This window comes from Phaenicophaeus curvirostris, chromosome 12 (genome assembly GCF_032191515.1).
Source record: "Phaenicophaeus curvirostris isolate KB17595 chromosome 12, BPBGC_Pcur_1.0, whole genome shotgun sequence".
Classification (NCBI taxonomy): domain Eukaryota; kingdom Metazoa; phylum Chordata; class Aves; order Cuculiformes; family Cuculidae; genus Phaenicophaeus; species Phaenicophaeus curvirostris.
In genome coordinates this window covers 6,618,374-6,631,417 of record NC_091403.1, presented here as the reverse complement: position 1 = coordinate 6,631,417, position 13,044 = coordinate 6,618,374, and the positions used below count along the sequence as shown (strand labels likewise).

The following is a 13,044-nucleotide window of genomic DNA, read 5'->3' as shown; positions in this document are numbered from 1 at the left end:
AGAAATATTTTATTAACGAACATTCTGTACTCAAGGGTATGAGGCTCTGTTTTCATTTGTTTGATAAAGAACTAAAATGAGTAGATATGCCAAAAATGAACCACGTAACACAAACAACATGTGATGGCTAGTATTTGAGACTAGTAAAATTCTCCAGGTTACTGCATTCTGAATCAGTAACTGATCCTTGTGCCAATGAGGTTGAAGCAATCTGTTTATGCTCTGTCACAGTCAGTGTGATCAATAGATAAAACCCCCCTACTTTTAATGAAGTGATATGTGTTCACGCTACTTATTTCAAATAACAGGGAGAAAAATATCAAGTCATTGAAATTTGAGATTACTATGAGTTTCCAATTGCTAATACCTCAAATTGTATGCACAGCAGAAAGCAAGCCTGCCTGACAAATATACCTGCTCTGGATACAACTATTCACGGTGGGGTTTGTATAGCAACAACCTCAGTATCTTTGATGTTTTTTTTTAAAACATCTCATATCCAGTATGTATGAGCCTGAATGTTAATTTTTTGCTCATGCTAAACTGCCACAGACATTGATAGTTTGGGAGGGAGGACAGATTACCAAAGGTAAGGCTGCTAAACAGAATTCTCTACGCTTTGCCATTAGTCCATCTCCAAGGCTCTGAGCCATAAATAATTCAGAATCTGTGTCAGATGACTTATGTGTCTACTGGAACGATTCTGTACACATAAGTGCAGTTATTTTCAGGCTCTAGCATTTCCTGTACCATGACCTTATTACAAATAAGCAAATAGGTGCAAATGGATTGTGATAGGACAGCAAAAAAATCTGGTGAGCCAAGTACTCCGAATCAGACTGTAAACTATGCGAATTTTTGTTCCATTGTCAGCTCAATGCAATGAGGAATTCACTTAACTGACGCACTAATAAGCACCTTTCCTGCTTAACTGGAATAGTTGCCAAGGAACAGATTAAACGTAATACTTTTCAGGTGCTTCCAAACAATAGATAATAGCACTTGACAGTGTCTGAAGTCTGTTTACAGATGTGAACTGGCATTTGATAGAAGAGATTTCTCACAGTGCATTCTGTTGTCCACTGCAAGCTGCTCTCTGGCTTTGCTATAGTCACTAGTCAATTTTGTGAGCTTTTCAAGCAGAGCAACAAACACTCACTGTGAAACAAATGTATAAGGTAGAAAAGTCTCAGCACCGCTTCTTGTATTCCCGAGAACATCCACCTACATAGTCAGCATTATTCTGCTGCATATGGTAGATCCGAATTGGGAAATATGTATAAAAATGAGAAGCATGAGCAAGAGTTACAGGCTGGATTTCTGACACAGTCTCTGACAGGCAAACCTCAGCATAGTTTCTTGCACGACAATTTTGGAATGTCAGAGCAACCTAGCAGAGTATACAACATACATACCCTTGTGAAGCCAGCAGAGATCAGGGGCAATATTGATGACTCTTCACGATCAGCATGCCTTTTACAAAAGGATGATGAAGTCAGAGATTATTTCTGTAATTAACTGAGACCCAATTTCACAAGCCATTGGCATACCTGCACCCCAGATGTCACACTGAAGGCTAATATGGCAATATCCTTAGAGGATCTATGAATAAAATGTAAATTTTGTGGGGTTTACAAGCTTTCATATTTGGCACAGGTAAGCTGAAGTGTTATTTTCATTTTTGTGTGTAATGAGCTGCTTACATCTCAAAAAATATTGCTTCAAGAATAAAAAAATAATTATCTACATTGTCGGTCTATTCCTTCTCTTTTGATACTGGATTCTTTATTGTTTATGCTGCCCCTAGTCAAAGATGCACTTTAAAGTCTACATGGCCAAAATTTTAAGAAATTACTCGTTATCTGAGGATACCAAATCCTAGATGGACAACTCAAGATAGCTGAACGAGCATGGATTTTCTAGTGTTCCCTACCAGTGCCTTCTTGTAGGTCATTTGAGGATGACTTATTCCTAAAATGAGATATCTGAATAAGTTTTAAACACTTGGCTATACTAATTGCTAGAAGACATTCCAACATATGCGAATGTACGGCTGGAATCTGGGGGAAAGGCCGTTATGATAAGTTTTTGTAAAGGAGCAGATGGAAGCTGTTCAAATTGAGCAGAGAGCACAATAGCTTTAATTTATGGGTGAAACTTTGGATCTCATGGCACCTCTTCTTTTTGTTTCCCTTGCAGCTATTTCTTATACATGAAGCAAATGACACCTACTGAATTACAAGGTTTGCCCAAGATTAAGCAGAGAGAGAAGGGCAGCGGTCAGAAAAATCTCCCCATTCCTCATGACATTATCTCATAATGAAGGAGAAGACCTTCCATATGCTGTTGGCTAAATGTCAGGCTTTATCACAAATATGCTTCTTGCAGCAAGAAAGGAAATGTGTTAAAGTTCTCTGTCTATGAAATCCTAAAGTAACTTGAGAATGATTCTGTTCAGCAAATGGGAGCTGGGAGCTTGACACAGTCAACTCAGTCCCAGTGGAAGGCAAACTCACTTCTGAAACTTCCAGTAGCCACGGATCCTAGACACATCTGAAGTTTGAGAACTCATGTGTCTGAGATATTGTCAACACAGAGGGCTGTTATCTTCTCCCAGCTCACAACGTGAACATTTTGAAAAGACAAAAATGAACTGCAGGTAAAAAACCTTTTGAGCTGCTTTCTAATTGTGCGTAAAGCAAGCCCAGCTTCCAAGCTCTCCTCACTTTTGAGAGGAACCACAGGTGCCTTTCTCTCTGATGTACAGGAAGAAGCTCTTGAGCTACTGTTTGCTCTTTTGGTCCTTTTTTTCTCTTTTCTTTTGTATTAGTTTGATGAGAGATGATCCTGACTGCAGAAGCAACAGGTCTTTTGTTTCCTGAGATGGTGGTGGAAAACAGGATCTTTAATGGGAAATTCCAAAAACCTCAGAACTGGCATTCAGAATCAGTATTTTCCGAGAAATGGACATTCCCAAAATTGTACTTTGAAGAAATTATTTTCTATTTATTTAATTTCATCTCAGGTTGAACACATTGCATTTTTGTTAGTTTCAAATTATTTTATGATATGTAAGTGATGTTTTCAGAGGGAGGAGAAGGAAAAAGCATATGCAATCCTTTAATGAGATGTCATAATATAGCCTATTTTATTTTTAAAACTTCTATGGTCAGATGCTACTTCACACTGATCAAACTGCTCTGTATCTTTTTTTGTAACTCAGCTGATCACCTCTGCTGAGATTAATCAGACTAAAAGACAGATCAAGAAAGGTTCAAAGTGTTATTTTTATTAATACCAAAACACAGATCCATGAGAAAGCTCTGCAGTTTGGTACGTGATGTTGCAAAGGTTATTTGACACCTAAAGCCTCCAGTAATCAGGAAAGGGGAAAAAAACAGATTGAAACAAAACAATCCAAAGTGAAACCTCCCTAGTAAACAGCAGAAATAAAAAATCCTTTCCTTGCACTGTGGTCAAGGATGGTGAAAATTCTATAAAGCTACTTGCACAGTAAGGAGTTCCAATTCAAGGTTTTTAATGTAGTATTTACTTTTCCAATGCTAAGATTTACATTATGTTGATCACATGGAAGTAAAGATATGAGTATTTACCTTCGTACTACACCAATAATGACTGTATTTTCTGAGGGTTTCGTTGTTCGGATAGACCTTTAAATAAAAAGCAAGATAATTTAACATTTTTTTAACTTCACATTTCAGAAAGCACGACTTTACAGAATCTTCACACAGTATTTTTCTTAAAATGCCTCTTTTAGAGGGCTTAACAACAAAACAAAAATCAAATTCTGAGCCTGCTGGACCTCTAAGAAAGGAGAATAAATTTAGCAATGTCTGAGACTCCATGAAAAAAAAGACACAGAGAATGCAGATTAATCTAAATCTCAAATACTCTCAGCAAGGGAAGCACAAAAAATTCTGCTCCCTGAAATGGCAGGTAAGGGACTTGTTTGAAGGACACAGCCTTACTCATTTAAGGAGCATTTTACTTTATTCTGGGACAAGGGGAGCAGCGCTGGTATCTGGTCTTTGCCTGTCAAAGATCTTATCTAGTTAGTTCAGTTAAGCAAGGAGAAAAGCCTTTGTCCCAGTGCCCTGAACCCACCGCCCTCACCCAGGGTACAGAGTTTGACCCTGTCCCCTGCATCCCCCTGACTGTTATTTAGTCTAGACACATTCCCAAGGGGTATTTCACTGGAAAGTCACTAAAGCAAGGCACCACTGCCCGTCTAATCTCTGTAGAGAGACTCCGAAAGGCAAATCCTTTTCCCCTTTTTTTCATACTTTACAGCAGTTTGTGAAGTATTTCTGGCAACAGTGTGCAACTTTGCTCTTCATAACAGATTTGCAAATGTTGTAGGTATGGAAACGTGCACACAAAACACTGTCTATTAGCATCTGGGGTTACTCAACGGGGAGTGACACTTCAAAAAATTCAGAACGCTAATGTAGTCAATGTATTTATTAAACTGCTTGGTGACACATGTGATCTTTGCAGTTAATTTAATGTACAAAGTAAGAACTAGGTACCTGGGGAAAAAAAACCCCAAACCAGTTCACTACAGCACGAAATTTGTACACTGTGGCTCCACGCCAGATCAAGCTTCAGATATCCTAGCACACAACCAAAAAATGCTCCAGCTATCAAATGTAGATCACTGGGGTGACAATATTTGATGCTGCCAGTGGGCATCTGTCCAAAATAATTGTCCCGAGTTCGACAGATTTTATAAAATGGTCATATAAAAGCAAAAAACCCCTTTGACAACGTGTTAACTACAGAGTGTGCATTAATTACACTGAAATGGTGCCTACCTGCATAATGCTTCTGCATCAAAGTATCTGGAATGTCTATGGTCAATAATGATAATGTCGTGGTGTTTGTCAAGGAAACATTCTAGTGCTGATTCAGGTGTCCTGGCAATATTACATCGAAATCCAGCTTTCTCACATGCCCAACAGAACCCATTACTCTGGTTATCTTCTTTGGCAAACACTAAAAGTACCTGGGTTAAAAACAGACAGTGAATCATTACTAACAAGTTTTACATATACAGCTGACTCTGTGACTTTTGCCTGTGTTAATATATTTTTTAAAGCAAATTCCAAGGCTAAATCCATTGTTTTTAACACAATTGCTTCCTACAGCCTACTGCTTTTTATAATTGTCTGTATGCAGAGGTGTTTCAAGTGGATAAAATATTCTGCCAGAGCTATTTGTATCCACATGGGATAAGCAAGTTTGGGAAGTGGCTCTCCATCATTAGTTACAAAGAGAGCTCATGCAATCATTTGAGACTAGAGCCGACATTTCAGACAGTGTACATGAAATAACAGCAAGTATGCTTTTCTTCACTGAAATTGCCTCATATATAACCATTTTCCTGGGTTTTATTTTTCTTGCCAGGTTCATATTCCAGAAAAAAAAAATGTCATGGTTCACCTCAAGTGAATTAACATTTAACGGTGCTTCAATGGCATGATGAAAAATGTGCTTTCCTTCTTATCTCATTCTAGTACTGGATGCATCCCACTCTGAGAGGTTTCTGGAAACTTTAATAGACAGGTTGCTGAGCATGAAGTCATGCAAGACTGATACCATAAGCAGTACCTCTGTATATGGAATAAGTCCCCATGTGACTCCAATGCAAAGATTGCCATGGGATTTATATGACAGAAGTCATATAATTGACTTGCAGGTCTGGATTTCAACCGATTTATATGACTGACTTCTGTCATATACATCGGTTGAAATCCAGACCTGCAAGTCAGGTCTATGAGGCAGTATTTGTTCTATCCTAATTTGCTGTGTAATTGCCAGTAACATTAATCTTTCTGAGCTTTTTAAAAATAAATACAACCTTCACATATTCAAAGTACAATAAGGCCCAACTCCTTCTACAATGTGTTTCAAATTCTAGGACTGAATATGGTTCAGAAGCTAAACATAAAGCCTGCTAAGGAAGAGACTCATTGAAGCAATTGCGCTTTGTGTCAAGATAAAACTTTGTAGAAGAAAACTTCTTTTGCCTGAAAGAGATCTGTGTTAGTGTTGATTTTGTGCACGACTCAGTACATGCAGCCTTTTTGGAAAGACGGATAACTAAACCAGCATTTGGTCTATTGTCCCAAGACACCAATCTTTCAGTAATTTAATCAAACCACACTTGGATATATGCTTTGGTCAGACAATAATTTGGAGCATGTGTAACTCACATTGCATCCCACTGCCATTTATCTTCCAGGTGATTTTAGGAATTCCAGCGCTGGTTACGCTTTGGACCAGGTTGGTGGAATGTCTACCAGTAAATCTGAATGTTTCCATACAATGCATATTTTTGTAAGAATGAAGGACATTGTACCCATTTAGTTCAGATTCCTTTTATAGCAACCTGCAAAATTGTTTGCAAAAAGATGTCATAGTTTGGGCTATATTTAGTGAAGTTAATTTATAACCCTCTTCAGAGGGCAAGAATGGTTTTCAGCAATAGCACAAAGTCAGCAGATTCAAGTTGTACGATTGAGTCTGGCACAAATGTGATATCTAACTTCTTCCCTCATTCCTGCCAGCTGTATTATCAGGATCAATTGGCAGATTTTTAGTGGCCTATGACTGGGCAAAAGCAATACAACTATTTATAACAATAAAAGAGGCAAAAGTATTCAAGGAATGTTTCTGATTTATATTTGGGGAACAGCTGGATGAGGTTGTCTTATGACTTGATGTTCGAAGATAATACTGTTTGTGCTGACAAGAGCTCAGGAAGATTTTTAACCGTAGTTCTCGAAGAGAGACATTTTCAAATCACAGAATCGCTTGGATCGGAAGGGACCTTAAATCCCATCCAGTTCCACCCCTGCCCTGGGCAGGGACACCTCCCACCAGACCAGGCTGCCCAAAGTCCCATCCAACCTGGCCCTGAACACCTCCAGGGACGGGGCAGCCACAGCTTCCCTGGGTAACCTGGGCCAGCACTTCACCACCCTCATCATGAAGAATTTCTTCCTAATGTCTAATCTAAATCTTCCTCCTTCCAATTTAAAGCCATCCCCCTCATCCTGTCACTCCAAGCCCTTGTAAAAAGCCCCTCCCCAGCCTTCATGTAGCCCCTTCAGGTACTAGAAGGCTGCTCCAAGGTGTCCCCAGAGCCTTCTCTTCTCCAGGCTGAATAACCCCAATTCTCCCAGCCTGTCAAATTATCAGGTTCAGATTACTTTCACTCCATCTTGTATTATTAATGGTCGAGTATGCCTTGGGATACAGGAGAATTTTCAGAGGATGTCCAAAGGAGTCATGTACTTGCAAACCTCATACTCATCCCAGACAAAATAAGGGGACAACTGACATATGACCTTTATTAGTAAAAAGGTAAAGGAGGATGAATTAATACCAGCTAACAATGAATAACAAACTCCATACTTTGCTAAGTGCACTTCGTATCTTTTGTGATGATATTGGAAGTTTTCTTGACGCTAGTAATAGTGCTGGTGTGAGAGACCTTAACAGGATATTAGGCTTAGTATCACTTTGATAGGATTTTAATTAAGAAATGACTACCAGTAAATACAAAGCACGGCAACACATTCAATTGATTGCAAGCTAACTGACAGCAGAAAGAACTACAGATAGCTCTATTTTTATGAATTAAGAGATGTTTGGAGAGAAGAGGTAGGATATCTAGGATATTCAGAGTACCATGATAAAAATTTGTTAGGTGCACATTATCACTTGACAAAAATGTTCTGTGACGATTTCTATACCCCAAAAATTCCAGTCATGGAAGTTAAGCTAACTTCTTGATGTTGTATAAATTAAGCTTCCAGGCTGAACATATTACCTGAAGTTGATCTTGATGAAGTCTCATAGGGCCAAACTGCACATCTGTTACTGGTGCCTAGAAGAAATAAGAAGGGATGTTATTAATACATAGGCATCTAGGGAGGAAGAAAAATTAGCTCTATTAGATGAGGCATTTCCTATTTACCTCTGTCTCACAGAAATATTGCTACCATTATGAGGCTGCTTCTTCATGAGGGTCTTATTTTGCTATTGTAAACTTATATACTAAGCTCCATTAACACAGATAGAAATCAACACGCTATTTATTTAAGTAATTTTTTTACACCCATTTTAAACATGAAGTAATGGATTAGTCATGAAAGTTTGGTAGACAGACTGTTGTTTTTCTGTATCCTCTGTATCACTCCAATGCTCTGAAAACCCTGTAAGTGTTTAAAAACGATATTTTAAAAGTTTTTTTTAAAAAAAGCATTAAATCTCCAGGAGAAAGGCAAAAATACATAACTCTACTCTTAGAATTTCACATGTAACAGGTGCCCAAGAGCACTACAAAACCATACTCATTTCATTTCTCAAAGGATGTTTTGCTGCATTCCCTCCTTCCTGCCCAGCCCCTCAGGGGAAGGTTTCAGAACTCAGATATTTGTACTGAACGATGCATTTATTCAGCATGGAAATTTGCTTTGAAAAACCCTGCAAAAATGCCATGGTATGACATGCTTTCTGCATGCCAGCAATTCCCACGTTAGACTCTGTGCAAGTAATACAGGCAACCAGTTTAGCTTAGGATGCATAAACTGAGCTGGGATCCTTCCTTCTGACGTGTCGCTTCAAGTAATAGAGGTCAACGACCAGAAGTGCTGTTGATCATGGCTGGTTCTCTTGGATACCATTAATCATTAATCAAGCTTGAACACAAATGACTCTTCAATTGGTATTGGATGGTCTTTCTGAAGTAGTTAAACACATAAATACAGAGGGAGACTCTTAACAGGATTACACAGCTTGGGTTCTCTGGGAATTCCCAGCAGGCAAGTATCTGCCCTTTTATGTGCCTGATTTTCACCTCTTGTCTCAGAAAACTAAAAAAAAACCAAGAAACAAGATTCCAATCAATGGTTCTTGGAGCAACGTAGACTCTTTAAAGGTAACTTGAGCAAAAAAGCAGAAGAAAATTATTTTTAGCAATTCAGTAAAATGAAGATATCTCTGGATTCATACATACAAAGGAAAGAACTGCTGAGCACAAATGTATCATTTTTACATTGCTGTTTTTCAAAGTAAAACTACACTTGAAGATGAGGTTTATTCCTTTGCAGCCTAGATTTTTTTCCAATAAGTAATTCTTAAGAATCACCAGCACGTCCTGGAGCAAAATCTTTTAGAATTACACGCTCCATTCTTCCTGCGCCCGTACTGCTCCATTGCTCAGCCCTCAGAGTTTGTCACGTGTGATTTTATTTATTTATCAACTCGGAAATCATCATATTAAATAAGCAAGAAACTTTAGCCAAGAAAAAATGGCAACACAGTGCCTGCGAAAACAAGCCAGGAATCAGTGTTCGTCTCTGTTATTTAAGAGGGCCTCTAAAAGCTATTGTCAAAAATGGCATGTAAAGGCTTCAGATTTACTCTCATTCATTACAGATCATATCGTCTTAGTTTAAATACTTTCCAGTCAATTTTTTTCTGATTTTGAGACCACAAATTTCCTTTCAGGTGGGAAAACCAAACTGCTTTATTCTCCCTTCTGTCCCATCATCCAATTATTCAAAATCTGCATTAGAAAATAGCGAATGCTTTTGCTGATAATGCACGTCACAGGGGGGAATCCAGCTTTTTGCACCAGTGTCACTGCTTTTCCAGCACTGACAGTAGTTAACTATTTGTTCTGAATCAGTAAGACCAGCAGAAATGCCTGAAGGACACAAAGGAAGCGTATCTATCAAGTGAGAGATGCCTTTTTACAGTTACTTACCTGACCATAAGCACACTTCAAATTAAATTTCGAAACATTTATTTTGTACACTCCAGCTGCCAGCATAAAGCAGCAAGTGTTTTTAGTTTCACAAAGAAATGGCTCCAAAGTCTGGTTCAGGCCAGAGCTGAATTTCACAGGCATTTGGGGATACGTAAAACCCCACCTATCAGGCCAAGATACCCTTGGACTATCAGCCCCAGTACAAGGAGAATTTTAACAAACGAGATTGCCAGTTATTGCTTTTCAGATGCTTCTTTCTTTTAAAAGGGTGGTGAATGAATAGTCATTGAAGTTTTTAAAGGACTGACCCTGAAAAACATTTATCTGCCAGAAACCTGTTGCCATTTCTACACCGAAAATACCAGTCTATACACCATTTAAGCCTAAGTTCCCAAGCACTGCTCGAATGAGATAAACTGTCTTGTTACACATTAACTCGCTGTCCTGAGCAGGAAAAAAAAACCCAGTCTGCATCTCAGCTGGCAAATTGTGGTGAACTCCAATTAATTCTTAACCCTGTTGAAATCTCTTCAAATAACTTGATTAAACATTTCAACTTCTCGTTGTGTGGCTGGTAGCACTGAGAAGTAACATGCTGATGAAGTACCGTGTCAAAAATCAAGGCTTCAGCAAGGAGCAGCAGAAACTCCCAATTATCAATGAACTAAATAAGCTTTAAAAATACGTCTAATGCTGCAAGATTATAACAAAATCAAACGCAGCCAAAGCTCAGATGTGTAGTGACTGCCCAAACGCATCTTTATGCACTCAAACCTTTTGCCACATCTTTCTTGAAGTTTGTTTCCTACTTGAAAAACAACAAAAAAATCCAAGTACGTTTGCAGGCTAACAGGCACAACTTCTGTATGTGACAGCCTTCCAGGCAGGCACAAACCTGTAAGAAAGTGTACGAGAAGGCAGAGAGGTAAAAGTAGTTGTGGTTCCTGGAGCTGGATGTGACAAAGCTGGGTCCCTTGCCAAAGAGGCACTGAGTAAGTTCAGCATATGTGACTGTGGCAAGACCCGAATCCACGACAATTTGAGCATCCTGCCAGTGAACACAAGTCTTTTAAAAGTCTTTCTGTGGCCAAACAACCTGAGAGGCCACCCTGTAACTTGGAGCCAGGGACCAAGTCAAACAGATGGTAGGAAGGGATCGTGCTGCAGGTTTCTGACACAGCTCTCGATGTAGCCCCAAGAGCACAGCCTGGCATTAGGGCTCATGGTCTCAGACACCTAAATTCTAGAATACTTTGCAACAGTAAATTATTTTCATGGTTTTGAAAATCTAAATCTTTTTGCCTCATCTGTGCTACTGCAACTTCCACAATAGCTGGAGCTCAGCTCCTCTGGGTCTGGGAATGAGAGATGGCTGTAATAGCAGCCTGCAGGTCAGTAAGTACTAGTTAGCTTTAATTGCAAGCAGCAGCTCAGTTACTGCAGCAGCAAGTGTTTACACCCTGTGCTTAGAAACACAGCAGATAATCAGCTCCAGGCTACTTCAAGTGCTTACACATGGCAATTGCAGCCATTTTACATTCCCTGACCCACCAAACTACCTCTGGTAGCACTTTTTTTCCTCAATCTACCCTTCTTATTTGAACACCGTATCTTCTGTCCTGTCGAACCAGACCTGACCCTGGCACAAAGCAAAATCCATCGCAAGGCAATGGCATTAGCCACACATAAGACAGCTGCCAGTGGGGAGGTTTTCTACTGACTGCTGTGTGCAGCTTAACCCTCGCTAGAAATGAATCATAGAATCATAGAATCACCAGGGTGGAAGAGACCCACCGGATCATCGAGTCCAACCATTCCTATCAAACACTAAACCATGCCCCTTAGCACCTCGTCCACCCGTGCCTTAAACACCTCCAGGGAAGGTGACTCAACCACCTCCCTGGGCAGCCTGTTCCAGTGCCCAATGACACTTTCTGTGAAGAACTTTTTCCTAATGTCCAGCCTAAATCTCCCCTGGCAGAGCTTGAGGCCATTCCCTCTTGTCCTGTCCCCTGTCACTTGGGAGAAGAGGCCAGCACCCTCCTCTCCACAACCTCCTTTCAGGTAGTTATAGAGAGCAATGAGGTCTCCCCTCAGCCTCCTCACGAGCTGCATGTTGTAGCAGCTAAGCTGCAAAGATTGAAATTGCTGATAGAAATACTTCACATTGCCAATGTCCAGAGAAAAGTGAATGTTTGGTAAATAAAAACAACTGAAAAAAACCCCAACCTTTAAAAAGACAGACCTAAATAACTGTGACTGATCTGATTAAAGTACAACAAACTCAGTGTTGACCTGATATAACCTGGCAAAGTACTTCTCGCTGTGAGTCATTCTTCACATTTTACCAGAACAGAATCTACAGGAATGGTCTGTTCATGGTTTCTGGGTTGTTGTTTTTTCCTTCCTACGGCTAGAAAAACTTAAGATGAACTTGCTCAATGAATAAATGTAGAAAGGAATAAAGGGTAGACACAAAGCCAGCTTGATCCACAAGCTGCCTATGCTGATAAACTGCCTGGTTGGCATGTTGAACACATCAAAGCAGCCCACAGGACGCCTATTTGCTAGAGTTCTCATATCTTGGGTTTCTCCAAAATGCCTCTCTTACCATTGCCAATTGGAGAGGAGAGCAAACCTCCTAAAAGGGCAGAGTTAGCCCTCAAAATCCTTTGGCTATTAACTCCCATGCAATACTGCTATGGAGAGGCAAACGCATTCCTTCTGGAGGCTGATTTTCTTAAGTTGATGAGGCTTTTTTGGGATGTTTTAGAGCAGAGCCCTGCAAAGCCCAAGGTAACCCTTGTCAGAGCCAGTACCACGGGCTGCCGCAGCTCTCCCCACTCACGAGAAGGGCTGGCTGGGAAGCTACTGGCATCCTGGGGAGCAGGAGTGCTTACCTGAAATCCTCAACTGCTCCATCACTTCCTTTTTATCCCAGATGGGGCTGTGCGGATGACAGGAATGACTCTTGAGCTGCACGTGTAATCCCCATGCACAGCCCTGGCCTCCTGCTAGTATCTCTCCCTAAAGAGCAGCTGGAAGCATTTCTGCTCCCACTGGCCTTGTAGCCTTTTCCAGTTTAGAGTTTGCAGGAGGAGATTTGACAGCTTATTCTTCCTGCAACTGACTTGAAAAAAGCAGTGAGATAAACTTTTGGTGAATGGATTGCAGATGGAAGCTGCTGCTGCACAGCTAACACCCGGGATTAGAAAGCAGTCAATGAGAGAACTTCTGTTAGG

The 13,044-nt window shown here is 40.1% G+C and overlaps 2 protein-coding genes across 3 annotated transcripts in view; one reads left to right on the top strand and one right to left on the bottom strand.

Annotated features, from left to right (window-relative positions):
- HOMER2 (homer scaffold protein 2) overlaps window positions 1-13,044 on the top strand; it is a 324,814-nt gene that overhangs the window by 147,426 nt on the left and 164,344 nt on the right. The gene's annotated exons all lie outside the window — the stretch shown is intronic.
- Window positions 1-13,044, bottom strand: part of PDE8A (phosphodiesterase 8A) — a 153,355-nt gene that overhangs the window by 30,447 nt on the left and 109,864 nt on the right. For both annotated transcript variants that reach the window (XM_069866989.1, XM_069866988.1), the window contains exons 2-5: window positions 7,859-7,915; window positions 4,836-5,026; window positions 3,615-3,671; window positions 1,416-1,473 (exon numbers count right to left, since the gene is read on the bottom strand). In XM_069866989.1, coding sequence (XP_069723090.1) covers window positions 1,416-1,473; window positions 3,615-3,671; window positions 4,836-5,026; window positions 7,859-7,915 — 363 coding nt within the window. The remainder of the gene's footprint in view (window positions 1-1,415; window positions 1,474-3,614; window positions 3,672-4,835; window positions 5,027-7,858; window positions 7,916-13,044) is intronic.